We start from the raw sequence: 26,997 nt of genomic DNA on the forward strand, positions 1-26,997 counted from the left end.
GCAAGGAGCCTTGTTTTGCTTTTCTGACACCTTTTGAGTTGCCAAAGATTGTCCATAGTCTGAAATAAATCTTCCTGGCCTAGATCTATGAGTTGCATCCTCTGTGAACTCGACTAGACTCCATGACAGGCCTTCCTTTCATGAAAGGCCATTCAAAGGAAGATGACTGACCGTCACTGATAGATGATGCTGGGATCAAAATGAAAGAATGTCCACGCAGATCACATTAAACTAAATAGTTCAGCGAAGACCTCTTTCTACTTGGAGTGAGGGAAGATGGATGGTGGTATTAATGAGTTAAATTTCATCGCCTCGCACTAATAGGACATTCCTGGGCAAAAAAACAAACATGAAAGTAAGATACAGTGTGTCCTCGTCTAATGTCACTTCCTTTTTCTGGGCCCATTTCACAGCAACTAGATAGTTCTAGAAGGAAATAAGTCTTGTCATTAAAACATATCATATTCAGAGACAACATTTTCTTTTTAATAAATGTGCAAGACCTTTACAGATAAAACCTCACCCGATTTTCAGTAATATTTCTCGTTGCTTATTGACTGTTTTCCAGCACATTTGGGGACTACAGATATGTTTGAAAAGAAAATAACAATACATTTGTCCCCGGCCTATGTGAACACAGATTGGAACAGCATGATAGCACCATTCTAGATGTATTAACATGTATCCGAAAGGGTGTATTGGCATTTAAGTGGGAATAAGTGATACTTAAGAGATTAAGTGACAGCAGAAAAATATAACATTTTCTGTTGGAATATTGTTTTCTGAAACATACTGAGTGGCAGGGCAAGAGCACGAAATCATATTTCGGGTTGGGACAAGAAGGAGAGGCTTTTTTGTTTTAATTTGAAGATCCACTCTAAAGAAAGTATGGCGTTGAACATTTGTAATTTGTATTACACTTGCATTTGGTAATTCTGCATTAAACGAGGAGTGGAACAGCGAATATGAAGAGGCATTGCCCAAAATCAAGCAAGCTATCGTGGGCTGCGCATGGAAGAGGGGAGTGTTATGGTCCTGAGAAATAAGACTAAGGAAACTTAAGAACATATATGTTTCATTGTGCCCCCATCCTATCATGGTGTGATACCACGGTGTGGACTGCTGACACCGCAGGCTCTCACACACAATGGTGGGCAAAATAGGCCAGAAAACACTGGAAGTGTGCATCGCCCTAGACAATGTGATATATTACACAATGATGTTTCTGCCCTGGGGATTGCTGGAATCTGCCAGTGAGCTGCCCAATTAATTGCACTGCCTTGTTAGCTACGACACGCTACCAAGGAGTTACAACCGAGGATGGATACACTTTGGAACCAAAGGTTGAGCACAAACTGCTGAGATATAAAAAAAAAAAATGACACATCTTTCTTGGGAAATACTGCTCGGTAAACAAGTGTTGACGTTAGCTTCCTGACCGATAGATCAATCATTACTGTGGGTGGAATGAGTTTCATAAAATGATTATTAATGTTTAACTTGTATACTAGTGATAAACACAGCCATGAAGCAATTCTCCATGCTGCTCAAGCTGCACATAGCTGGACATATGACCATTTGCCTAGATTGAAGAAGATGATGGTGAATTAGAACAAGCCTATGTTCAACACCGGATTTTGTAAACCTCTGATCCGGAGGCACATTATGCAAGGCGGGGGCTATGGGCTTTTTCTACAGAATGCTTACCAACATCTTCCGAAATAAGTTCTTTCTCTCTGACAATGACAGAGGTTAATACATTGGGACTCATTACGAGGTTGGAGGTAGTCATGGCGCTTTTAGCGCCATGACTACCTCCAATACCGGTACCTAGTCCGCCCTCGTTCAATGGGGACTTACCGGTCTAGTCTGACCTTTGCGGGACCGGTAAGTCCCCATTGAAAAAGCCATTCCCCATTCCCATGTCAGCCCCCATAGGGCTCAATGGGAATGGGGAAGGCGCTAAATTAGCTCTGAAGTCCCTTAACAGGCCCCGTCCATAACGCCTGGTAAAACCAGGTGTTAAGGAAGGGACTCGCTAAGGGACCTCGGAATAGGGCACAAAGGGATTACCAGCACTGATGTCCTTAACGGTCCCCGGTATCCCTTTGCGCCCAATGTATAAGACCATATTACTCAGAGCTGGAACAATGCATAAGCTGTCAAAGTCTTGTAGATTTTTTAATTAAAGGGTGTAGTGGGAAATGATCTTGCACCATTTAATGAAAAAATCGACGAGACTTCGAAAGCTTAAGCATTGTCCCAACACTGCAATCCATAACATAGTGTAAAACCCTGCATTTATTTGTGAATTTGAAACAGGGCTAACGCAGCGTCAAGCCTTTCTTTAAACGAAAGCATGTGTGTCTGTTTCCGGAGAACCACAAAAAATAAAAAAGGCATCACCACACACCTACTATCTGAGGAAGTGACGTGGCCTCCAGATCAAGCAGGATCGTCCCCTTTTCGATGCATGTCCGGAGTTCAAACAAGCTGTGCAGTGACAATGTCGCAACATGAGGCTTGCTCCATCTCTCGCCACCCTGCTCCACCTTCTCCTCAAACTTGATCCACCTGGCAAAAGAAAAGAGGGAATTATTGCAGGGGGCAGGAATATCTATAGTTTGCCCCAAAGATCCTGAGTAAGGCTACGCAGCATTGTCACAGGGAGGGAGGCTGAAGTAATTCAGTCTTTCAGATTCACCTTCAACCATAAACCCTTTCCTGTCATGAAATCCTGCAAGACACTAGAAGGCAGTGAGATTGGAAATTCCTTTTATACATACAAGGCTGTACAGTGCACATGTGCTGAGAAGGCTTTCACACATGGGATGCAGTATGATAGACATGAAGCATAGCTGCCAGAGCGCATGGGGGGAGCGGGATGTGGGGGCATTGCAGTGCATTGCGTGCTGGCCTACCCCATTACTATTCAAAGATTGGGCACATGCTCATTCCTGACCACTCATTCGCGAGTTGGCCCACAGTTGGTGGCCTGTTGGCGGCACAGAGACATTTACATGTCATGCTAATGGGGCGAGTTCTTAAAGGGGCGGTGGCATGATTTCAGAAGACGGAAAATAATGATATTCTGATTTCTCACTTCATCATCATATTCTGCAGACAATTAAGTCTTGCCAAACCTCCTGTTTCATTAAACAAAACTCCATATCCAATTCCCAACCCTCTGCTTCTGGGCCTTCAATGGTACTTGCCGGTTATTTCTCATTCTGTTGACAGACCTTCTTTCCTAATGTACAATGCATGGGGGGGGGACTCATACAGTAGTGCAGTGCAATAAAAAGTGGGGGTAAGTGGTAGTAACTATATTACCACTGCACTACCGCACCACCATATTACGGGTTTGGCGGTAAGATGAAAGATTTACCTGCAGCAAAAAGCTGAAGGAAAATCTTCCACTTTACTACAAAACATTGTTGGATTTATCTTGTGGTATTAGCGCTCACAGTGAATCTGGTAAAAATCCCCATGGAAACTATTAAACCTCCAAAAATGGGGACAAACACAACCAGGTCACCACTTGTAAACCTGTGGCATAATCCACAGGACAGAGTGATGGTAACAGAAAATGAGGTCGGCCGCAATTCAGAGGGTTTGTCACTAATCTCGAAATGGGTCGAACGCACAACAGCAAATATTGCTAGATGACGGGAGCAGCGCTTCTGAGCCTGACTTGGGTCTTATCAAGGCCTGGATCGGAGGAAGGAGGAGGTACTGGCCTAAGAATGATTACACATCTGGCAAGGCTGAATACCATGAAGTTGCCCGGCCGCCCTCTTGATGCCCGAAGATGCCATTGGGAGCACAACGTAGGCTTGCGCACACAGAGAACTGCATTTCAGTGTCAGCCCGCCAACAGGAAAGTTATGTCATTGGGAGGCTGGGTGCTGCTTAGCTCGAGTTTGTACTTGCTGGTTGCAGTGCAGTGCATGATAAAAGTCTACTAACAATTCGAAGAGAGGGAGGCAGTCAAATGGGAGGCCTTCCTCTTTGTCCTCTAGCCAGAGAACAAAAGGGCCCTGTCCTTCCAAAGAGAATTTCAAGAAATGTTTAGATAGTGTCTCCTGCCACTGCCAACATCCAAGCAGGGTTGTCTCCCCGTTTTCCTGAATAATTAGGGAAAGAAGTGGAATAATCCGGAAAATGTATTTCTTTTTTTTGTGCAATTTTGTGTTTCGGTTTTAAAGTAAACTTGTCACAAAAGTAATACAAAGCAATTAAAGTATCACGTCATCATCTACATAATATCCAAATAAAAACTATATTAAAAAAATACATATTAAATGATTTGATAGATGGAGACTTGCGATATAAATACGTTACATAAATATCAACATGAAGTCTACAAATATTATAAAAAAGGTATACTTCATTTATCCTCTTGTACATTTCTAATTAATACTTCAGTTTGAAATTGTTCCCTACTACCATTCAACAAGGCCCAAATGCCTACGAAACCTCAGTACTCTAATGGACAAAGCGACCGATCTACCCGAATGACATTGATGCCGAAACAGTTCTGCCACAATCTAGATATTAACCCATAAAAAGAGGCCTCTTCTCAAAAATCATCGGACAGTCCACCACCAGATGTTTCAACGACTCAGTTACAGTGAATGTTTTACAAAACCTACAGCAAGCAGCAGGGCAATCAGCACAGGAACGCAGGTTTTGGATTTCCCTAGCCAAGATCAGGTCAAATTTAAATCTCATAAAAAGTGTCCTCAAACTAGCATCTGGGAATTTCGCTAGATAAACGGGCAATTGGCCCCATTTCTTGTGGTCACCACAATCTGGCAACTCCTATGATGGAGGAGGAGGAGTCTGCTGAAAAGGTGGATTGGATTCGCCATCTACATCGCAAATGTCAGCATTAAGTCATGTCAGTAGAATGGTGCGGTCCCAGAGTCAGTCATATGTTTTATTAAGAATGCAGTCTAAGAGATATTGAGTGCCAGGGTTCTTATGCTGATACATTGCAGGAAGTTTACCTGGACTCAATCTTGCCTGATCTGGCATGCAAGGCACATGCGCAAGCAGCAGGTATTGGCGACCATGGACTCCATAAAGGAATGCAATGTGTATACAGTCTTGAGGAAGGCCTATTTATCAGTGGGTCCGCTGTATGTGGCAATGGCCTACTCCTAGTAGAGATCAACTTCATTAAAGTCAGTTATTTGTGACATTTATCTGGCACACCATGCTGAGAGACTTTACTCCCTCTATGCAGCAATCAAAGAACATGCAGGCTGGCAACAAAGCACGATCATGTCAGAAATTGCTAACGATGTGCAATGACTGCGGCAGCAACATCCAGATGGAACATCTATGTGAGAGATGTGTGCGTGTGGGGGGCGGGGGGTTGCCTGCCAAACATGTATGCTTCCACAGAATGCTCTTTTGTAGAAAGGAGGCTACTCCTTTACAAGCCAGTTAAAATGTTCAAGAAGGCATTTGACAAGAACACACCCCTTCTGATTGCAGGGCAAGCCACCCGCATCTTTGGACATACCAGGAGGCTCACTTGCCCACAAAACACACCCGATAATGATTCAGTAGGGGTCAAGCTATACTCATAGCAGGATTACTGATCAATCTCAGGCAATGAAATCCAGTAGAAAAGTAAACACGCTTGCTTAGCAGAAAGGTCTATGGATATACAACAAGAGGTTGCAGCTGGCGCTGTCCCAGAGTCTATGGCCCCTCAGGGCTCACTTCCAGATGTTGCAGGTGCTGGCCGAGGATTTCTTCCACAAGAACATGAAGGGAGAAACTTTGGGGATAGAAGGCCAGGAGCATAATTCTGCTATGAGTACTGTTACCCCGGACGCCGCAGGTGCACATCCTCTTGTCCTGCTGAAATCTGACTGAAATCTGATCTCCGGAAGCTACAGGGAGTTGATCCACGCGTGGGGGGAGCTCAGGAGGCATGCTACAGCATTAGCTTTGCCCTAGAAATGTGCAGATAAAAGTATCCACCAGTATCCAAATGATTAATGGCAGATATCAGTAGATAAAGCTGTAGTGAAATGAATAGGATTTCATAGAACAAGGCAAACTATCAGATTGGCATGGGCAGAGATTGTCCACTTGTGATAAGCTAGAGGCAGTGCACAAGGAAATGATTACACTTTGCAAACATGTTGAGGGAATGGTGAAAACCAATGTATCCAAGGCATAGGTCAGTGTGTATCTCTCTCTTTAGATCTTTAGACTGCAGGACTGTAATGGCTGCAACCTTTCCCAGCCCACATCTCTGGCTTCTGTACACTTCACTGTCCAGACCGAACAGTCTTCAACATCCAGCCAAAAACGAGAGAGGGAGAGAGAGGGCACGAGAGAGGAAAAGGGAGAGGGCGAGGGAGCGCTGTAGCGGAGACAGCTTTTGGTACTGGGGGGGAGGGGCGGCCAATTGGGGGCCAGCGGTAGGCTGCGAGGAACACTGAGCCCCAGAAGGGAAACAGGGGGGGCAGTCGCCCTACCTGTTATCCTTCTGGTTCCACCACTGAGGGAGAGGGAAAGGGAAATGAAGAGGGAGAGAGGGAGAGATAGGAAGAGGAATACAAGGGCATGGAACTATACTGACTGACTAGATCAGGAAACACTTACATTGTTTCAAGAGGGAGTTAGAGAGAGATGCTCTTTGCCTTCAAGCCATCACAACCAGTCAGACAGTTTCTTAGGTAGTAGGGTTACTGATTTATTGATTCAGGCATGGAGTTTTGTGAAGCCTGGAATAGGGAAAGACGGTCCTCAAAGGAAGTACAAACAATTGAGATTTCTATGTTGCAACGTTACAAGTGTCCTGGGTCTGATTGTCCAAGAAGGTGCGGTTCTTGGTAGCAGTGCATTAATTTGCAGAGTTTGTAATATAGGTGACTTGGTCTGTAGGCATCCTTTGTTTAATGGGTTGCCAGAGTCATTAACACTAGGATCGGTCTGACCTGCAGTGTCTTCTCATTTCCTTTGATTCTTGGCAAGGTAATAAGGCCTTTGGCGATGGATACAGTAATGCTGTGTTTGTGAAATGCATTGGCAAGTATGAAAGCTTTTGAGGTGGTAGGAGTTATTATGGATCAACTTGTTCAGGGTGAATCCTACAGTAGAGTGTGCGCCTATGGGGTAAGACACATGAGGGATTCCTTTCTTGGATGTTGGTTGGGCAGCTCTTAGCACTGTGCCCTCCACCTTAATTTGCGGAAGGGGGCTGGCAGATTCCTCAAGCTTTGAATCTGCCTCATTGTGTTGGAGAGGGGGAGCACTTGAAAACACAAACACCCAAACTGTTATGTTATGTTATTGTGACTTGTACTGCGCACCGCTGTCATTTTTTGTGGTCCCCAGGAGCCCTGGCGGATCTGAAAAGGAAGGAGGGTTGGGAGGGCTTAGTTAGTGGGATAGAGAGGGAAAAGCGCAAGAGAGCTTTGATTGGTAGATTCAGTTCAGAAAAAATGGTCACTGGGTGATGGTTTGCTTTTAGTTGGTAGTCGTTTTGTGGTGTTTGGTGTATGAGTCTGTGTGTAGAGATTTGTGTGTGGCTGGATTGGGATTTTGTTTGGTGTTGATTGATGTGTGCAGTTTACAGTGGTTTATGCTTCTCTGCGGCAGATCTATGGTGTGTTTTGTAAGTCGGCTATCAGAGTGTTGTTAGTGGGTCGGTGGCCAGTTGCATCACGTTCTGCAAAGTTCGATTTGTTAGCTATCTTCAACATTCTTCTAAATGCAACACATTGGTTACCTTCCCTTTTCATTTAAGTGCAATACATTGGCTACCTTCACACTTCATCTCAGCGCAGTACGTTGGCTACCTCCAAAATTCAACTACGTGCAACAGATTGGCTACCTTCACAATTGTAATACAAATCAGATCTGTTTGGTGCATTTCATTGCTGTTGAGAGTCATGGCTGTTTGGGAGGTTTGGGCATATTCTCAACGTGTAATGAATTTTACGAGGAAGAGTGACAGAGGGCAAAAGTCTTGACTACAAATTCCTTACCTTATTACTTACTACACTCCCACCCTCCATCTGTGTGGTCGCAAAAACAACAAGGAGAAAGCGCTACATAATGAACAGGAAGAGTTACATGATTGTTAAAATAGAGCATCGGGATTTATGGATGGTTAGGGGCTAACGTAAAGTTGTGTTCCATGAGCCAGCAGTTTGCTGTTATGTCTGGAAAGACCTCTGTGTGTTGGTGCTGTGGCAAGGCACTGTATGCACATCATGATTGAGAGTGTCGCATGTAATCAGGATGGTTTTCCTATGCAAGCATGCTGTAAGCATCATGCAAGCAAGACGACAACAAGGGGATCAAAATGCACTCCTTTTACAGAACGCTTAAGGCAAACAAAAGGGCCTAAGTATTGTCAAGTGGGGCACATCTGAACAGCTTTTAAATCAAGCCTCACCACAATGTCACTTCATTTTATGTGCAATTGTGCATATGTGTGCATTCTCACACTTTTGAAAGCAGACTAAGAATGTCATTCTTTGAAAAATTATCTTACACAATGTTTCCCTTATGGAACATACAAGATATATTTCGAATGGGTGGGACTCAGTGTAATTCATTCTTCTGAATGTAAGTGCATTGTGAGATGACCATATCTTGCCACGTTTCCTCAACTAGAGGACATAGCGATCTTACAAAGAAGCCTTATCTATTCTCAACATCTTGAAATATCATGGAATCAAACCCCTTGTTACGCTTCCCACCAACCCGCAATAGACACATTGCTAATAGAGTAAATCATATCCAACGGGGTTGGCCAACAATTAATGTCAAATTATTTTAAGTTAAAAAAGCATGTTTTCAAACAGAAAATAATGTAAGCGCACGTTAGCCGCAAATTAGGACCCATGTTTACCAAAATAGAAAAAGCAGTCCTTTATTATGTAACAGATATCTGTCTCCATGCCTGAAGGGCGCTTACTGAAATGAAATGACCATGCAATGCAGACACAACATGGCCAATGTAGTGCACATCAACTGCAAAATCTCTAGGAGGATTGTCTGAGAACATTGTTTAAATGCATTTATGTGGTGCCGCTGTTGAATTAACAATGAAGTAGAAATGCATGCACTGACATTTTATACCTGCAAATGGATTGCAGAAGGGCACATCCTAGCATATCCACTTTGCCTTTTTTCCTACTTAAGTAGTCATTTGCATCTATCCAAGGGCAAGATTAGCATATTCTTTTGGAGCAAATGTTGCTATCTTTAAGAACTCACTTGTCTGCAATACATGGGATTTGTTTTCTTAGTTTATGACAACAGTATGGGTAAGCAATCTTTTCTTTTGTCAGAAGAGTCATAGGCTACAGCAAGCTTCACATCAAAGAGAACTTGGAATACTGATTTCTGAGACTGGGGGTTCAGAAAATAGCCAATGGCAGCAAAGGAAGACAGTGACACCATGTGTGGTGTGCACCTGCTATTCTGTCAGGACTGTCCCGCTAAACGTCAGGCAGGAATAAGGAAAGGACGAATGGGAAACCAGGTTCATTGATGGCATGAAAGACAGGAGGCAAAGTCGGAGGCACAACCCCTTTCTTGGACAAAATGAGGTCTGCGAGAGGATTTGATATTCCCGAAGAATGGGCCCTGGCAGATCCCTTGTTTCTCATTAAGGAGTAAATAAATAAAGCACAGACTTGTGGTTGTAGGAAAGAAACATGTGCCAGGTAAGACGTGTTTCTTTCTAGAGTTCGTCTTTAGTGAGGAGGAAGTACTACAGTGTCTAGGGAGTAAGCAAGCTAGCAAACAGCCTGACCAGTTCAGCTCCCTCCCCAAATATTGGGGTCTCTGTACTTATGCATCTTAAAGGGCCTGTCAATGTGAAAGGTATAAATAAATAAAAGCATTTCTATTCCTGTTTCAGGATAGAAATGCAATGTGACAGCAGCATTCAAACCGCGGCTTCCTCACTTAAAGGAATACCTGGCAGTCTCAGGATTGACCCTGCCATTCATTTCAGATCCACCCGGGTTTCTTTTCTATCCATTCCAATGGGCATCACATTTCTTCATTCCGGATGCGTAACGAAATACGCAGAAACACCCCCTTATTTGCCCAAAAGTGCAAAGGGGTGGAAAAGGACGTCGGAATGTGTATCTACAATGCCCACTCTAAATACCCCTGGGCCTGGTGCGCTATACAAATAAAATAAATACAAAGGATACAAATGCCCATTGTGCATAGGCCACTTTTTTGCAGCAAGTGATGGGATGTGGTAGTGCATCTCATCACTTGCACCAAAAAACATTTTGTGAATCTGGCCCAAATAGTTTTATTAAAGTTGAAGTCAATTAACATCAATACACTTAGATTTCACCGATGAGTAACCACATACAGCCATGTTTCTCTGAAATGTAACCACAGTCTTGAGCCTTGAGCATTGCAACTAGTGAATGTACTTCTAATGAGTTCATTACTAGCGTGGACTCAAGTAAACATGAGCGAGCCGTCGCTTGAGAAAGAAAGGCAATGGTCGCAATCGAAAACAAGAAAACAAATGCACTTTGCAAACCAAAGCTTCACTCGTGGAAAATGATTCCCCAAACTCCCCGCATCCCGAGAGACAGAAAGGAAAAAGAACCCAGTTCATTTAAAGCGGTTTAATGATTGCTCACGTGCTTTCTGCAGGGGCAGAAAGGGCCATCATAAGTGAGATGTCTTGAGTACAAAGGTGAACGGTACTGCAGCACATGATGTTATTGAGTCATTCACGTTCATAGCCCGCATTCCATTGAACATGGCCACATTTACAAGGTTGGGGATGGTTCTTTTCTGTTCTGTCGTCATCTCGGTTGGGTATCACTCAGTCCAAGGTATCACTGCAAGTGCCCCCCATGCTAATGTTCACGTCTTTCTTTGATATGATAGTTTATTTATATAGCGCCTATACACAATGTGTTTTAAAGCGCTTTCCCTTGCAAAACATGGCTGTCAGAAGGGGACAAGGGCTTCAACAACTGCGGCGTGCCTCTTGCCACCACTAACAACGAGTGCACTACTCTTTTACTCACTTCATCATAAGGTTCGTGTTCTGAAATATCTGTACAGCAACAAACACGCTATGCTTTCTACGAAAAAGGTCTTAAATGCGGACATTTTGGGTCTGAAGTACAAACGCGTTTTACAATGGCGCAATCCCATTGAAAACATTTTGTAAATAAGGCCCTTTGTCCTGTTGCCCTAGTCTCGATAAATTATTTTGATGCAGCTCTTGAAGTTGCCGGATCCTGGCATCTAATTTGGGCAATAAGTGTTCTACTTTTTGGAGGATTCCCTTGTGTGATTGAAAACCAATATCAGTAACACATTTATTAGCCGGTAAGATAGCTCAGCAGGTTGAGCGCTCGCTGCTGCGATCTGAGCGTGATCTGCAGGTCGCAGGTTCGAATCCTGGCAAGGCCAAATCAGCCTTTCATCCTTCCGAGGTCGATAAATGAGTACCAATTTCGGTTGGGTGATATTGCATGTAAATATGTGCTCTGTAAAGTGCTTTGGATTATATATAAATAACACATCATTATCATTAAGATGGATGCATTTACTTAAAATGTACCCTAACTTTTCACCCAAAAATGTCTGCTCCTACCAACTTCTATTGTTGCAACACTCATGGTCTCCTACTGATAGCAGAGTTCCGGCAATTGGCTTGCAATAAACCTGCTCCAAATTTAGCACAACCAAAATGTTACAGACGAAGAAAAAAAAATCTGGTTCTGCGCAAATTATGAAAGACAAATATCAAAATCAGAACCAAAGCAGGAGCAAATCAAAATCCCTCAATTTCTGGTAAAGATCAGAAATGCCCAGACATTTTTAAACCAGTGACATTTGTAAAGGTGCATAACTTGAAAATCAACATCAAAATCAAGAGAGGAACATGTTGTAAGTGGGTGCAAAAGCGACCTTAGAACACGGGATGGTGTGCTGCACGTTATGCTATTTTGCCTATTACATAATTTGCTACAAAGTTGAATTATTAAACCCGTACCAAGAGAGAAGAAGTTTAGACAATGTCGTCCTGCTCTACTGTTTTTAATGATGTGCAAGGAACCTATACTCTGCAATGTATTGGAAAGTGATTTAATTAATGCTGCTAGAATCAGGTGAGGATTTCTATACAAACAATTTGAATGCAGGTTTTATGTTCTTAACAATATAGGTCATTTGGATATATTTTATGAACTTGTGAGTTGTATTCTGGACAATTGTGCTGCGGGTTTACCTTTTTTAATATGATGTACTATTTTTGAACGTATTTTACATTTGTATGTGCTCTGCGCTATAGAAGAACAAGTTACTTCTTACCTTGTAATGTTCTTTCGATGGGATGTTCCTCCGACGTATTCCTTATCTTTGATGTTATCCATTCCAGCTTTCTGGCCTCGGAATTTTTTTCAGTAGAGGGCGCTACGCGTCGACTTCCCTCGAGCTGGTGTCCCTTGACAGCCTCCGTATCGGCGCTGACGTCATCGTGCGTATAAATATACTCACGCAGCGTCCGTTGCCAAGTTCCATTTTGAAGCATAAAATTAGCTGTGCATGAATTGGTTATTCACCTTGAAGGAGCGTAAACTGCAACTACTAGGGAAGTTTTACTGCGGGGATGGATGGGAGGGGCAATAAGGAATACGTCGGAGGAACATCCGATCGAAAGAACGTTACAAGGTAAGAAGTAACTTGTTCTTCAAAGGGATTGTGTCCTCTGACGTATTCCTTATCTTTGATAGACTCCCATAGCAGTGGTGTAAAAAAGGAGGTAGGAGTAAAATTGGAATATTTCCCTTTAAGAGTGTACAGAATGTAACACAGCTTTGCCAAATTGTGTCTCCTGGCTAGAGGAGGAATCCAGGCTGTACAATTTTGTAAAGGTATGTGCGGACGACCATGTGGCAGCCGCACAAATGTCTCGAATCGGAACCCCTCTTTGGAGAGCCGAAGAGGCTGCGATACCTCTGGTTGAATGAGCCCTAAGATGTTGAGGGGGTTCTTTCCCTGCCAATTTGTAGCATTCTAAAATGGTTAAAATAATCCATCTTGAAATGGTTTGTTTCGTGATTGGCAATCCAAATTTGAGTCCTGCATAACCTACAAACAGTTGGTCTGCTTGCCTTATCCTAGCAAGTCTGCTGATATAAAAACTCAAGGCACGCCTTGGATCCAGCCTATGTAACCTCTCTTCCTCTTTCCCTGGGTGGAGAGGAGGATAGGATGAAGGTAAAGTTATTTTCTGCGTAATGTGGAATTCAGAAACTACCTTTGGGAGAAAATTAGGCTTCACTTGTAAAACAACCTTGTCTTTATGAAAGGTTGTATGAGGAGGTTTGCAGGATATAGCTTGTAATTCGCTCACTCTTCTGGCAGATGTTAGAGCCACTAGGAATACTGTTTTAAGAGTGAGAAACCTTAATGAACAAGAGTGGAGTGGTTCAAAAGGAGTACCCATCAGAAAATGTAAGATTAGATTTAGGTCCCACAATGGAACTTGGAAGGGCTTTGGGGGAAAAACATTAGTTAACCCTTTTAGGAATTGGATTACCAGGGGTAATTTGAAATATGAAGGCTCCTCTGCAGTGCGCTTAAAGATTGACAGCGCTGCGAGGTAACCCTTGATCGTAGCAACTTGAAGACCTGAATTTGCTAAGTAGAGTAAGAAAGATAACACCATTGGTGTACTGCATGAGAAGGGTTCGATATTCTTTTCTCTACACCAGCTGCAGAATTTGTTCCAACGGCAGCGGTATAAAGTCTTTGCTGCTGGTCTTAAAGCTGAAAGCAATACCTCCATGACGTCATCCGGGAGAACCCAATCCTTGTATCTCAACCTTTCAGAAACCAAGCGTGAAGGTTGAGAGTTCTGATGTCTGGACGTAGAACCTGACATCCCTTCTGCGAGAGAAGATCCTCCCTTTGCGGAAGACAAATTGGAGGGCATATAGACATGTCCAGAAGGTCCGGGTACCGAGTTCTCCTGGCCCAATCTGGGGCAATTAGGATCATGGTTTTCCGGAATCTTTCAACCTCCTGATCATTTGAGGAATGACAGGGACTGGAGGAAACGCTTACAGAAGTGGAAACTCCCAGTCTACTATGAACCCGTCCCCCAGAGCTCCTCTCGGAGGAAATTCCCTTGAACAGAACCGATCGCTCTTCCTGTTGATGCTGGTGGCGAACAGATCCACTTGAGGGGTTCCCCAAAGGGCGAAGATCTCTTGAAGGACTTCCTGAGCTAGCTCCCACTCATGGGAGATTGTGCTCTGCCTGCTCAGAGCGTCCGCCTTCAAGTTCTTCTCTGCGGCTAAGTGAACTGCCGATAGAGAGATTCCTTCCTGAACTGCCCAAAACTAGAGCTGCATTGCCTCTCTGCACAGTGGCAGTGATCCTACGCCTCCTCTTCTGTTGAGGTAGTGCATGGCCACTGTGTTGTCCGTCATTATCAGGGCGTTTTTCCCCTGTACTGATGGCAGAAAAGGTTTCAGCGCTAGTCTGATTGCTCTCAGCTCCAACAGGTTGATATGTAGTCTGGACTCCGATGGAGACCAACGACCGCTGATGGTTAAGTCGTTGGCATGGGCTCCCCACCCTGTGAGTGAGGCATCCGTGACTACTGTTATCTCTGGCCATGGTTGCCAAAACTGTTCTCCTTTCAAAATGTTCTCCCGACAGGCCCACCACTGAAGGTCTCGAGCCCCTCTGTCGGGGACTTGAAGGAGATCTGACATTCTTCCTGAGAATTGCGACCATTGGGTTCTTAGTGCCCAGTGGAGGGATCTCATTCTCAGGCGAGCCTCTGGCACTAGGAAGATGCAGGATTCCATGACGCCTAGCAACCTCAAAAAGTCGAAGGCTGGAAGACGTTGGGCATTTAGAAACTTGGAGACCATCTGCAGAATATCTTGAGCCCTCGCCTCTGGTGGCGAGGCTTTCCCCAGGGAAGTGTCCAGGACCGCTCCAATGAACTGGAGTCTCTGTGATGGTATCATCTGTGACTTCTTTAAGTTGAGGGAGAAGCCTAGCTTCTGAAGGAAGTGGCAGACATAATCTAGCTGGATCTGAGCTTGTTCCGAAGATACTGTTCTGATCAACCAATCGTCCAGGTAGGAGTAGACGTGGATCTCTTCTCTCCTTAGACTTGCAGCCACTACCGACATTAGCTTGGTGAAGACCCTCGGGGCGCAGGTCAGTCCAAATGGCAGAACTCGAAATTGATAGTGAGAGTTGCCAATTGCGAAGCTCAGGTATTTCCTGTGTTTGAGATGGATTGGCACATAGAAATAAGCATCCTGAAGGTCTAGAGATACCAACCAGTCCTGAAGCTGGAGGGCCTGGAGGATCTGAGAAAGAGTTACCATCTTGAACTTGTCTTTCCTGAGGAATTTGTTCAATTCTTGCAAGTCCAAGATGGGTCTCAGTCCCCCGTCCTTCTTTGGTACTAGGAAGTAGGGGGAATACCAACCCTTGTTCCTCTCCGCTACGGGTACCGGCTCTATGGCACCCTGCTCTAGCAGGTCTACAATCTCCTGCATAAGGAGCGGGTCTGGAAATTTCAAAGAGTTGTTCCCCGGTGGATGGCTCTGAGGGGTGTGTAGGAAGGGCAGTGCCATTCTGCCAGATGTTGAGTTAACCTGCCCCCTACAGGTGTCTTGTGAGGGGAGACCTCAGAGGGGTTTGGAAGCGGCTGACGCTGATGCCGAGGGTAAAGTGGCACCTGCTGCTGCGGCTTTCATACCTTTGACCCGTCCACCACGGGTGAATCGTTTCTGGTCCCTTTGAGCTGGATGTCCTCTGCCTTTTCCGAATGCGGATTAAAAGCGAAAGGACCTACCCCTCCAGGAAGCTCCTGAGGGACGATTCAGAGTCTGCTGGATTGCAGCCCCAAGAGATTTCGCTGCTGCCTTGGATGTTTGTAATCTCTCCCGGCTGTCACCAAATAAAGAAGTGCCGTCAAAGGGCATGTTCAAAAGTCTGGCTTGTACATCTGGAGCAAAACCAGACTTCCGCAACCACGCAAATCTGCGGATTGTGGTACTTGCCGCCATGGCCCTGCTGATACTGTCAGCAGAATCAATGCCTGTTTGAAGGGATTCGCACATTGCATCCTTTCCATCCCAGATGATGTTTAAGAATGCGTCCCTTTCCTCTCCTTCTGGGAGACAGTCAGCCAGAGATGAAGCACACTCCCAAAGTGTATGGCTGAATCTTGCTAGCGTGCAAGTGGCGTTAATAGATTTAAACGCCATGCCGAAAAGACTTTCCTTGACTTGGCATCAAATCTTTTATCATCCCTGTTCTGTGGAATAGTAGGGTATGCAGACCTACTATTAGATGAAGTTACTGCCTGTACAACCAAACTCTCTGGAGTTGGGTGCTTGCTCAAATATTCAGGATCTGAAGCAGATACACTGTATTCAGCAGAAAGTTTCTTGTTTACTGCCAGGATATCTTCAGGAGTTTCCCAATTTGCAGTGATTTTTCTCTGGAGGGCAGTATGGAAGGGAACTACAGGATCCTCCTGTGGACCTTTATCTAAAATATCAGTAAGGTCATCCTGTTGAAAAGAGGGTGTGGGTGTAGACCACCCCATGAATTCAACTATTCTGGCCATCAGGGGTCTCAGCATGCTCCCCAGGGTCTGGTTTAGCAAACTCTACTTCTGGAGAAGTATCTAAACCACTTGCCTCATGTAGAGAATCCTGAAGGTCTTTTAATCTGTTCTATTCAGAGATTAATTCCTCTGGCATGGGTGTTGTAGTCCTTTGTAAACCAAAAGGTCTCTCATGGTCGGAATCCTCCCCTTCCTCATATATAGAGGACAAGGCTCTAAAATAGTCAGACCTAGGATATGGTTTAAAACCCATTTCTAGAGCAGAAGGAGCCAAACTGGTTGTCACTGGCTGAGAAAACATCGAGGTTGTCGACGTAGAAGTCAAAGGCTTCAACAATCCTGAAAAGGGCGTCGAAAAAGTTTGAAAAGACCTCAATGTACTCGAGAGGATCAGGATCCTACAATTGTCGACGGCATCGTCGATGTAATGGTCGAAGTCCTCAACACCTCTACTGTCTGAGATGTAGTGACAGTTGTAGGTCTGTCCTTTATCGGAGTCGATAGTGGCATCGAAGACGGCGTCGATGTAACCGGTCTATGCGTCGAAGGGCCCTTCGACAAAGGCATCGATGACGCAGATATGTGCGTCGAAGTAACCCTCGACGGCGGCGTTGATGACGCGGTTTTACTGCCTTTACAGTTTCTCTCGCCGGGTTCAACGACTCGCAGCGTTTTGATTTTTCGGGCTTTTCACCCAGGGTATCACCTTTAGACGTTTCTGAGGGGGTCGAGGCCGCTCTCTCGAAGACGCTAAGCATTTTCTTACAGAATTCCTCCCACTTAGCTGGAGAGCTGTGTTTCATGGGGCAGGTGACCCTTTCTGGGGAGGTAGAGGAAGAAGAAGAAGAGGGAGATCTACAACGTCTCTTCTTAGAGTGTTTTGATCTCGAAGACTGATGGGAACCGCTTCGAGACCTTGAACGGGAATGTTTCTTGTGACGACGAGGAGACAAATGTCTCGACTCTGCCGAAGAAACTTTCAAGGGAGTGGAAGTTTTAAGAGTCTTACCTCTTTCTAACTTCCCCCTTACGCTCCTTCAAGGCTTTCGCCATCATGGATATAGAGTCCTCGCATTCCGAACAGTGATGCTCCGATCCCAGGAACCACAAACAGATCCTGTGAGGATCCGTCAATGACATTTTCTTCCCACAGTCACAACACTTTTTGAAACCGGACCGTGGGGTCGATGGTTCGGATGAAGAAGCCATCGAATTTAGATGACATCTTCGAAGAATAAGCAGAATCTTCCTGAAGAAAGGAACTGAGCGACCTGTTTCCGAAGCCCACGAAGCGCGGAAAAACAGAACTGAGCAACGGACGCTGCGCCAGTCTATTTATACGCACAATGACATCAGCGCCGATACGGAGGCTGTCGAGGGACACCAGCTTCAGGGATGTCGATGCGCAGCGCCCTCTACTGAAAGAATTTCCGAGGCCAGCAAGCTGGAATGGATAACATCAAAGATAAGGAATACGTCGGAGGACACAATCCCTTCGAAAATGAGTTTGATATTAAGATTCTAGCCCTGTATATAATTTGTTCAGCAATTGTTTGAGAGAGAGGGATCTACTTACATGAACCTGTGGTTCAATGTCAGTGTAAGGAAAATCATAATTATAACAATTGTTTTTTTATAACGCGCTAAAATACCAAAGATGTTTCGAAGCACAAACCCGGGATTCGAACCTGTTGCTCTGCATCGTCTTGCTTCCAACATGAACACGTTGCCACTGAGCTATACTACTTGTGCAATTACGCCATATGTACGAAAGCTGTCAGCGTATTATGGGTTTCTTTGCAATTTGCAAACAGTTTTTGCAAAGCAACTTAACCCCATTAATAAATGGGGACATTTTCCTTTTCGTTAAAAGGACGGAGGTGTGGGAAGGAGTTTTGAGACTACTCCTGCCCGGGCATACCTCATAGCCACGTCAATCTCGTGCCAAGTAATACTTTTGTATAGTCACCAAGCAGCTTGCGTTGGGGTAGCTGAGCCAAACCCAATGCTTGCAAGTCAGAAGATGCAAAGAATTGAGATAAATGCAATAGAAGTAAATACAGTTGTAAAGAAGATGGAGGCTAGATATGCATAATCTAAAAATGAAACGCACCTTAGTTGCCTGTGAAAAGGATAGGGGTAGTCTGGCTTGATAAAACCATGCTGGGATGAGAGACAGGATGCCCAGTGACCAAGTCAGAATGGAATATTGACTCCTGTCTCAAGGCATGGGGGTGGGCTATACAGCACAGGAAAGCCGACCTAGCAGGGCAATATAACCTAGAGGCAGTACACGATGAGAGTTGAGGGTCGGCCTCCTAGTCCCAGATCATTTATTGTATTTATTTATTTGTTATGCACCAAAAACCCAATAGGTATCAGGGTGCAACAAAAACACACCGGGCAAAACATAAAGCACAAGGCAACCTAAAGAACAGGCGAGGATTGTCTATTCAAACAGCACAGTTTTTAATCGCTTGCAGAAAGGCATTACGTTCTCTTCCAGTCATAGAGCCAAAGGAAGTCGGTTCCAAGCAGATGCTGCTAGAAAAGGGAAGGATCTGCCATAACCCGTAACTCGATTTGGCTTTGGGCAGACAAGCAGTTGGCTAGTGCTTGATCTCAGGTACTCTTTTTGGCTGATAATTAATTAGCTTACCTTTCAGATATGCTGAGACTTTTCCATGGATGCACTTGTTGCCAGAGTGAGAATCTTAAATTTCACTCTAGATTTCCCACGGAAGCCAATGAAGATCTTTTCTATATTCTGAAATGTGTTCTCTTCGGGGCCCGTTTTTAATGATATGGATAGCATCATTCTGCCACCTAAGAGAGCATTTCAATAACAGATTCAAGATAGAATCGTTTCTCTGGCCAAGGTTTCACAGTTCTACTCGGAGATAAATGGTTTAATTTGCCTGAGTAGCTTGAAGTGATATTGTATGGTGTTTCCTAAATTATGAACCAGTCTATCGGAACTCAGGGAGGGGTTCAGGTAGATACCTAAGGTTTTAACCTTGCTCTGTGTCAAGATTTTACAGTTGGCAATGAGAAAGCTTGCATAGTGGGGGTCCAACTTCGATCTAGTGTGAGGTGGATCAAAAAGCAAAAGCTCAGTTTTTGAATTGTAAAGGCACAACTGGTGCATGGTCAACCACTGCTTTACGTGTTTAACGACGGGATTAAGCTTTGTTGAATCTAAGTCATAGTCACTTTCCAGGCTAAGCAAAAGCTGTGTATCATCTGCATCATTTGAAAATTGGACACCCATTTTAGATAGCAAATCACAGAGAGATTTAAGATAAAGGTTCAAGAGAGCCAGAGATAGACGGGCCCCCTGGTGTACGCCACATCAAATAGGAGCAGGATCGGAACAGGAGTCATCCCAATGCACACAGGAAACCCTACATGATAGAAAAGAGTGACTCCACGTAATAGCACCTACCAACCCTATCCATAGTAAGTAGGAGAATATGATGATCTAACAGTTTGAACACTGCAGATAAATCCAGCAACACCAGCAATCCACACCGGCTTTTATCAACCATATCAAGCATGTCAGTCTGTAAATCCAGAAGCACAGTCTCTGGGTTGTGGTAAGCCCTGTACCCTGACTGCCTGGGGTGCAAGATGGAGTTTTGATCCAAGAAGCTCTGAAACTGTCTGGTGGCTATTTTATCCACTATCTTCAAGAGAAAGAATGATTTAGTAATAGGTCTAAGGTTAGCGGTATCTTCTGGACTGAGACCAGCTTTTTTAATTAGTGGAGGGACAGTGACTTCCTTAATACCATCAGGGACAGTATGATACTGAAAGGAAGCATTAACAAAACGGGTAAGGAATGGTGCAAAAAGTACTTTGTCATCCAAGACAAGTTTGTAGGGTAGAATATCCCCAGGAGGTTGGTTGCATTTCATTAAGTGCTTCCACCAGCTCAGGTACCGTTATGGCCCTAAAAGAAAAATCTTGATTTTCCCTCACCTGCTCCTCTCCCTCGGACACAGAGGAACTCAAACCTGGGAGAGCCGGGGAAACACATGAATTGTCTGGAAGATTTACATTTATCCTATCTCGTGCAGCGAAAATTGTATCTGCAAAAGCTTGCTGCACTCTAGAGCAGTCTTCCTTTGTTGGCACAAAGGTCTGCGGCTGGACTTTAGGGTTATCTAACATTCTTAAGATCTTAAAGAGCTGCCCTGATCTGAGTGATGTTGCCTTAGATCTGGACAATTGCAAATGATTTTCCTCTTGCCGATGCCCTAGCCCTCTGTTGTGCAGGCATGTTAGGTATGTTGATTCTAAATAAGCTAAGGCCATAATTATATGCAAAACATCTATTACGAAAGCTGTGAGGGCAGCCCAGTGGATTGAGGTTTATTCTATGCAGAGCCCTGTGGATTCTGGGAGACTAACACTAAGTTTGCCTAATGTGATGAAACAAAATCTGATTTACAAAATGCTGTGCCTAGACACAAGCACCTCAGGATCCTGTATGACAGAAGGGATACCTGTGGGGCAGGCGAGACCAACATCCAGTGCAGAAGCAGGGACACAGTGTGCCTGTGTGGAGACCACTCCATCTCAGCATACACCTTACCAGCTGCAACAGTACTAAAGAGTACAGCCATGCAGGCACCATGGAAGCTGGAGGGCATGAGAGCTACATAGGAGCACCATTCAATAGGCACTAGGGCGGTACTTGTGCCTGATGCCAAGTAGGGCCACAGAAATGTATGCAAGCTTGGAAAGCCACTGATGCATAGCAGATGGGACAAATAAAGCTATTAGTTGATCTAGCACAATTCAATTGGAAAACAATTGTATCCGCTGGGAAAAGAGAGCATTAGGAGGGAGACTAAAGACAGGCCATATAAAAGGCCAAAGTTAGGCCTTAGGCAAAATTGTAGAAGTCCTCCAGGAATAAGAAGGGCAAAAAGAGAGAGAAAGCCAGATCCCAGGTTCACACAAGGAGAGACTGTCACAGGACTAGAGGCCCAGGTGGCGAAAGGTTGTGAAAGTCCTGAGTCAACTTGGCGGGCTGGCCAAAATGTTGATGCTGATATAGAGAAAGGGTCCTAGTAGTCAGGCCACATGGACATTTTGTCTGTAAACTGCATTTCCTAGGTCGCCTCTTAAAAATACGACCCAGGAAACGCTGCCTGAATTACTGAATAACCGAACAGGAAGCGGCACAGAAAAGGGAATTTGTAGGTATGAGGGAGCAGGTAAGTGCGTGTGCGTGGGAGGGATGGTAATGGGGGTTTGGAGGCTGTGCTTGTGTTGGGAGAGCAGCATGAAGGAGGGTTGCGGGTAACCCCGAATTAAATGAAAATTATGACAGTGGTCCTACACCCCTGCCAAATGGCAATCTGTCACACACCCTCCAGCCAAAAAAGTTTACACAGACTTTTGCTAAGACGAGAAAATAACTTGTTTCCATTTTCGCTAGCAGGCTGAGATCCAGACTTGGGCAGCATGCCCATTTTTCTTTTCAAATTTGAACTTTATTGAAGATTTTATGCCACATATATCAAACCACAATGGTCGTGGCTCGTATCTACGCCCCTCAGGACCATTTGGGCATTAAAACACATTAGGCAACCAGACGTGGTCTCCCTCTCACTGTGCTTAGAGAGGCATCAGCTTCACCTCACTGATGATCCCCAACAAGGGTGAAACACGTGTATGGGGTTGCTGGTGGTACTCTCGTTCAGGTTGGAATTGCCATTGCATTTCGGTGCTGGACTGCACCTGGGCAGGACAAAGACTTATATGCAAATGGATATTTCCCATCTGTGAAAGGCACAGTGAGTAAAAGCAGTGGCTGCGAACTCTCAAGTGGTTAATAACCACTGAACAGGTTATCAGGCCTTGTTCTTTCGAGAGAGGGGCGCCCGCTACCTTTGCAAACTACATTAGTCAACCCCCCCTGCCAATTTCATCCATTCTCGCCACCCCTCGCCCCCATCCCCTTTGGTACGCTTCTTCCCCATTCACAGAGCAGAGCATAACAACTTTGTGCACATTGATGAATGAACATTTCAACCCCTTTTGTACTGATTTCCTCCTAGGTGAGCTCCTTTGGAGAGTCAATTAACGTGGTCCCCGTCTCCCTGTTGGGGCTCTTGAGTCCTTAGGTCCTTTCCGGGACTCCTCCCCCTCCTACCGCACATTTCGACCAATGCATTCTGTAGGCCCGGGCCCATGTATTTTGCAATAAATTCCCCCCATTCCATCTCCAGCGGCCCGGCTAATCCATGGAGACCTGCTGTGATTCTTTCCATAGAGTATACATTTCGGGCAACATAGGTCCACTCTGGTTTACTGGGAAGGTGCTTGTTTTTCCATTTGGTTGCAATACATACCCTTGCGGCCAGCATTAACGCTGGTGCCATTTTCGGGAGTCTTGAATATTCCCCCTCCTCCTCCTCCATCCCAAACAGTTCCAACATGGGTGACTTCATTCGGCTTATACCATCAAGGTCTTTTATCCATCCCAGGACTTCATCCCAAAATGTCTGCACCTTCGGACACCCCACCACATGTGCCAGTAGTCAGCAAGCTCCTCACACCTTCTCCAACATTTGGGGCTTGAATTTGGGAACATTTTTGAGTCTGACCGGGATGTAGTGCCATCTGTGGAGTAGTTTAATGGAGTGGAGTTTATATTGGCAAGAGATTGATGTCTTGGCTACCCCCCTGCAGTGCCTGCCCCAAAGGTCCGGTTCATTATCTGTTCCTATATCCCTTTCCCATAGGTCTCTCAGTTTTTCTGTAGATCCTCTACTCGATCCAACCAAGGCCCCATACATAGCAGAGATCAGCCCCCTTGTTTCTGTCCTTTTATCTAGGAGTCTTCGAAGGGTGTGAGGTTCCTCTGTATTTTCCCCTTAGGTTCCGTTCCTGTGAGGGCCCCTTTTAGCTGCAAGTAAATAAATATTGAGAGCTTGCCTATGCCCAATGCCTCCTCTAGCTTGGTTATTGAGATAAATATAACCCCTCCCCCAGACCCCAGGGCTGTCCTATTCTTTCAAGCCCCGCATCATACCATTTCTGGAATTTCTCTGTGTTAGGGATCACATCCCTCACTCCAGGTACCCAGAGATGCCCCAACAGTGAGGGCCAGGTGGTCACACCCCCCATATCGCCTCCCTGTCTCCAGATGTCCCATAAAGTCCCCACAAAGGGGTGTTCACAGATTCTATTCGGGATCTTGTTTCTCGGGACCCATAACCATTCTCCGACTGTGGCCGGATGAAGAAGTAGGTTATCGAGCGCGACCCACTGCAGGTCATGTTGAGATCGGAGATGAGGTATTAGCACTCAGAGTTGCGCTGCCTTGTAATAGAGGTTCATGTCTGGGAAGCCCACTCCCTTTTTCTCCTTTGGTAATACCAGTGTACTGCTGGGGATCCTCGTCTTTTCCCCTGCCACAGAAACCTTAAAATGGAGCTCTGGATTTCCCTGAAGAATGTATCTGCGATCCGGATGGGGAGCATTTGGAACAAATAGAGGACTCTGGGGAGGACCACCATTTTAATCGCGTTAAGGCGACCCAACCAGGATATTGTGAGCTTCTGCCATTTTAGAAAGTCTGCCTTCATTTTGTCCATCAGCGGGGGAAAATTTGCCTCAAATAGGTTCCCGCAGGTCCTTCTGAACTTTATGCCCAGGTATTTCATCTTGTTCAGGCTGATCTGCACCCGAGTGATGTGAACCTTTCTATCTCCCTCTCCCTTCTCCTGTCTAGGGGAAAGAGCACCGACTTGGATCTGTTGATTTTCAATCCTGCCATGGAATCGTATTGCTCAATCAGTTGGAGCACTATGGAGTTCAATGGGTCCCTAATGTGTAGGAGCATATCCTCCGCATACAATGCGACTTTGTATTCCACCTCCCCACTCAAAAATCCCACCACCCCTGGGTCCGCTCTAGAGAGTGCAAACAGTGTCAGGGATAGAGGGCAGCCCTGCCTAGTACCCCTTCCCAATTTTAACCAACACGAGTACCCTCCATTGACCATAACGCACGCTAGAGGCGACGAGTCCACCACCATCATCCCCGAAGGAGGTTTGCCCCATTCCGTATTTTATAAGCAATGCCTTAAGAAATCCCCATTCTATCCTTTCAAATGTCGTCCCCTGGGCTGCATGAATTAGGTGGAGGGTCTTCCGCATTGTGTCCGCTCCCTGTCGGCCCTTTATAAGGCCCACTTGGTCCGGGTAGATTAGCTCCGGCATGTATCCCTCTAGTCTGCTCGCTAGGATTCGGGTGTATATTTTGGCATATATGTTCAGGAGAGAGATCGGGCGATAAGATGCGCATCCCCGGGGATCCGTCCCTTCCTTGTGTATTAGTGTGATGGGCGCCCAGCCAAATGATTCGGGGACCTTCCCTGTGTTCAATATAGTGTTGAACAATTCCGTCATGAATTGCATTAGGGCATGCAGAAATGTCTTATAATACCCTGCAGTGAATCAATCCTCCCCTGGGGCCTTACCCAGTGATAATCTTTTTATCGCATTCTTGACTTCTTCCTCTGTTATGGGTGCATCTAATAAACTAGACTCTGCGGGGAAACGTTTGGGTAGGTGGATGTTTCCTAGGTGCCTGTCTATATTGCCCTCTTTGTGCTCGAGCTCTGAGCAATATAATTGCTCGTAGAAGGCTGCGAAAGCCTCAAACGAATTGTACTTTCCATCCGTTCCCTCAATTTGTGCGACCCATCTCTGGCTCCGTTGCCCCCTTAATCTTGTCGCCAGTAATGCGTCTGCCTTATCTCATTTCTCATAGAATTTTTGTTTTAAGAACTGTAGGTTTCAGATTATTTTCCCTTCCTCCAGTAGGAGCAGTTCCTCCCTTTTCCCCCTTGCCTCCTCTATATATTCCTCCCACCTCCCCAACGGCTCATGCGCTCTTTTGTCCAGTTGTCCAGTTGTCTTATCTCTTCTCTTAGTCTACTTTTGATTAGTGCCCGTTCCCTCTTTTGCCTCGGCCCTTCTCTTTTTAGGATCCCTCTCCAAGTGGCCTTCCCCGCTTCCCAGACGACATCTCTCTCGACCTGTATGATTTATCTTAAAGTATTCCCCAATTGCCTTGCTCATCTCCTAGTGAAATACAGGATCCCCCCCACAGTGAGTCATTGCACCTCCATTTTGCCCCATGGGCGTCAAACCCATCCATTGTAATTCCAACGTGACCATATCATGGTCGGACCAAGAAATCAGAATGATCGTTGAGACCAATGCCTCTTCCCACAAGTCTCTAGAGATTTAGAGGTAGACTATTCTGGTCTATGTCCCATGCAGGGTCGAGTAGAAAGTATACCCTCTTTCCCGGGGGTCGAAATGTCATCATGTGTCTCTGAGCCCATATCCCTCAAGTGTCTCCTGGAATTCCTGATACCCTAGTCTTGGCATGGCCTCTCCTGTAGTGCTTGTCTGTCTAATTCTATATCAGCCCATATATTGTAGTCCCTGCCTGTGATAAGATGTCCCGTGCTTTCTACTAGTGTGTTTGCAAATGTATTTTTCAAAAATCTAAGCTGGCCCTGGTTTGGGCCATTTAACCGTGGCAAATATGAAACGGACCTTCCTTATGGTGTCCGACACCAACAGGGCCCTGCCATCGACGTCCGACCAGACCTTAGTCGCTTCCATCTTGATCGCCTTGTTAACCAGAATCCCCACTCTGGCCTTTCTCAAAGGACCCGAGCCCCAGTATTCACTGCCGATTTGCCCATTTGGAATCCTTCTCTCTTCCCTTTTAACAAATCTGGTCTCTTGTAGGAATAGGATATCCAGTCCTAGACATCCGGAATTCCCTTGCAACCAATGATCTTTTTCGTGGGCGAGTACAGCCCTTTTACATTCAGGGTACCTACCCTCAGGATGCCACCCCGGGATCCCACGTCAACCGTCGCCTGTCCGGGAGTTCGATTGCTTCCACTTAAGAAGATTATATGTGTCAGTATGAGTTGTGCCATCGAATCCAAATAATATGGATAGAGCCTGTACCAAGGGTCTCTTCCTTCCCCACTGACCACCTCCCCTCAGGAATCCCTTCCCCCTCCCCCTGGGCATCCAATCGCCCCCGGCAAATGGCACCAGGTTGGAAGCAAACCACCTACGGCCCCACGTTCAGTCGGGTCCCTTTCTCGTGAAACCACTTGTTCTATAGCCCTTCCTCCTCACCCCCCCCACCAAAGGTTTCTCCAAAAACAACAAAAAATATCCCCCCCCCCCCGAGTTCCTCATTCCCCTCAATAAACTGTTTACAGGATAACAACATTAGCGGGTTTCAGAACAACCAAAAACTGAGAGCCACCCAACATGGGTGTCTCTACGATTCAA

At 45.4% G+C, this 26,997-nt stretch overlaps 1 protein-coding gene across 7 annotated transcripts in view; it reads right to left on the reverse strand.

The window, feature by feature from the left end:
• SLC4A4 (solute carrier family 4 member 4) overlaps positions 1–26,997 on the reverse strand; it is a 1,258,962-nt gene that overhangs the window by 451,436 nt on the left and 780,529 nt on the right. For all 7 annotated transcript variants that reach the window (XM_069626273.1, XM_069626270.1, XM_069626272.1 and 4 more), the window contains exon 5: positions 2,414–2,574. In XM_069626273.1, coding sequence (XP_069482374.1) covers positions 2,414–2,574 — 161 coding nt within the window. The remainder of the gene's footprint in view (positions 1–2,413; positions 2,575–26,997) is intronic.

The sequence above is a fragment of the Ambystoma mexicanum genome, chromosome 6p, assembly GCF_040938575.1.
Source record: "Ambystoma mexicanum isolate Mex_15411 chromosome 6p, UKY_AmexF1_1, whole genome shotgun sequence".
NCBI lineage: Eukaryota > Metazoa > Chordata > Amphibia > Caudata > Ambystomatidae > Ambystoma > Ambystoma mexicanum.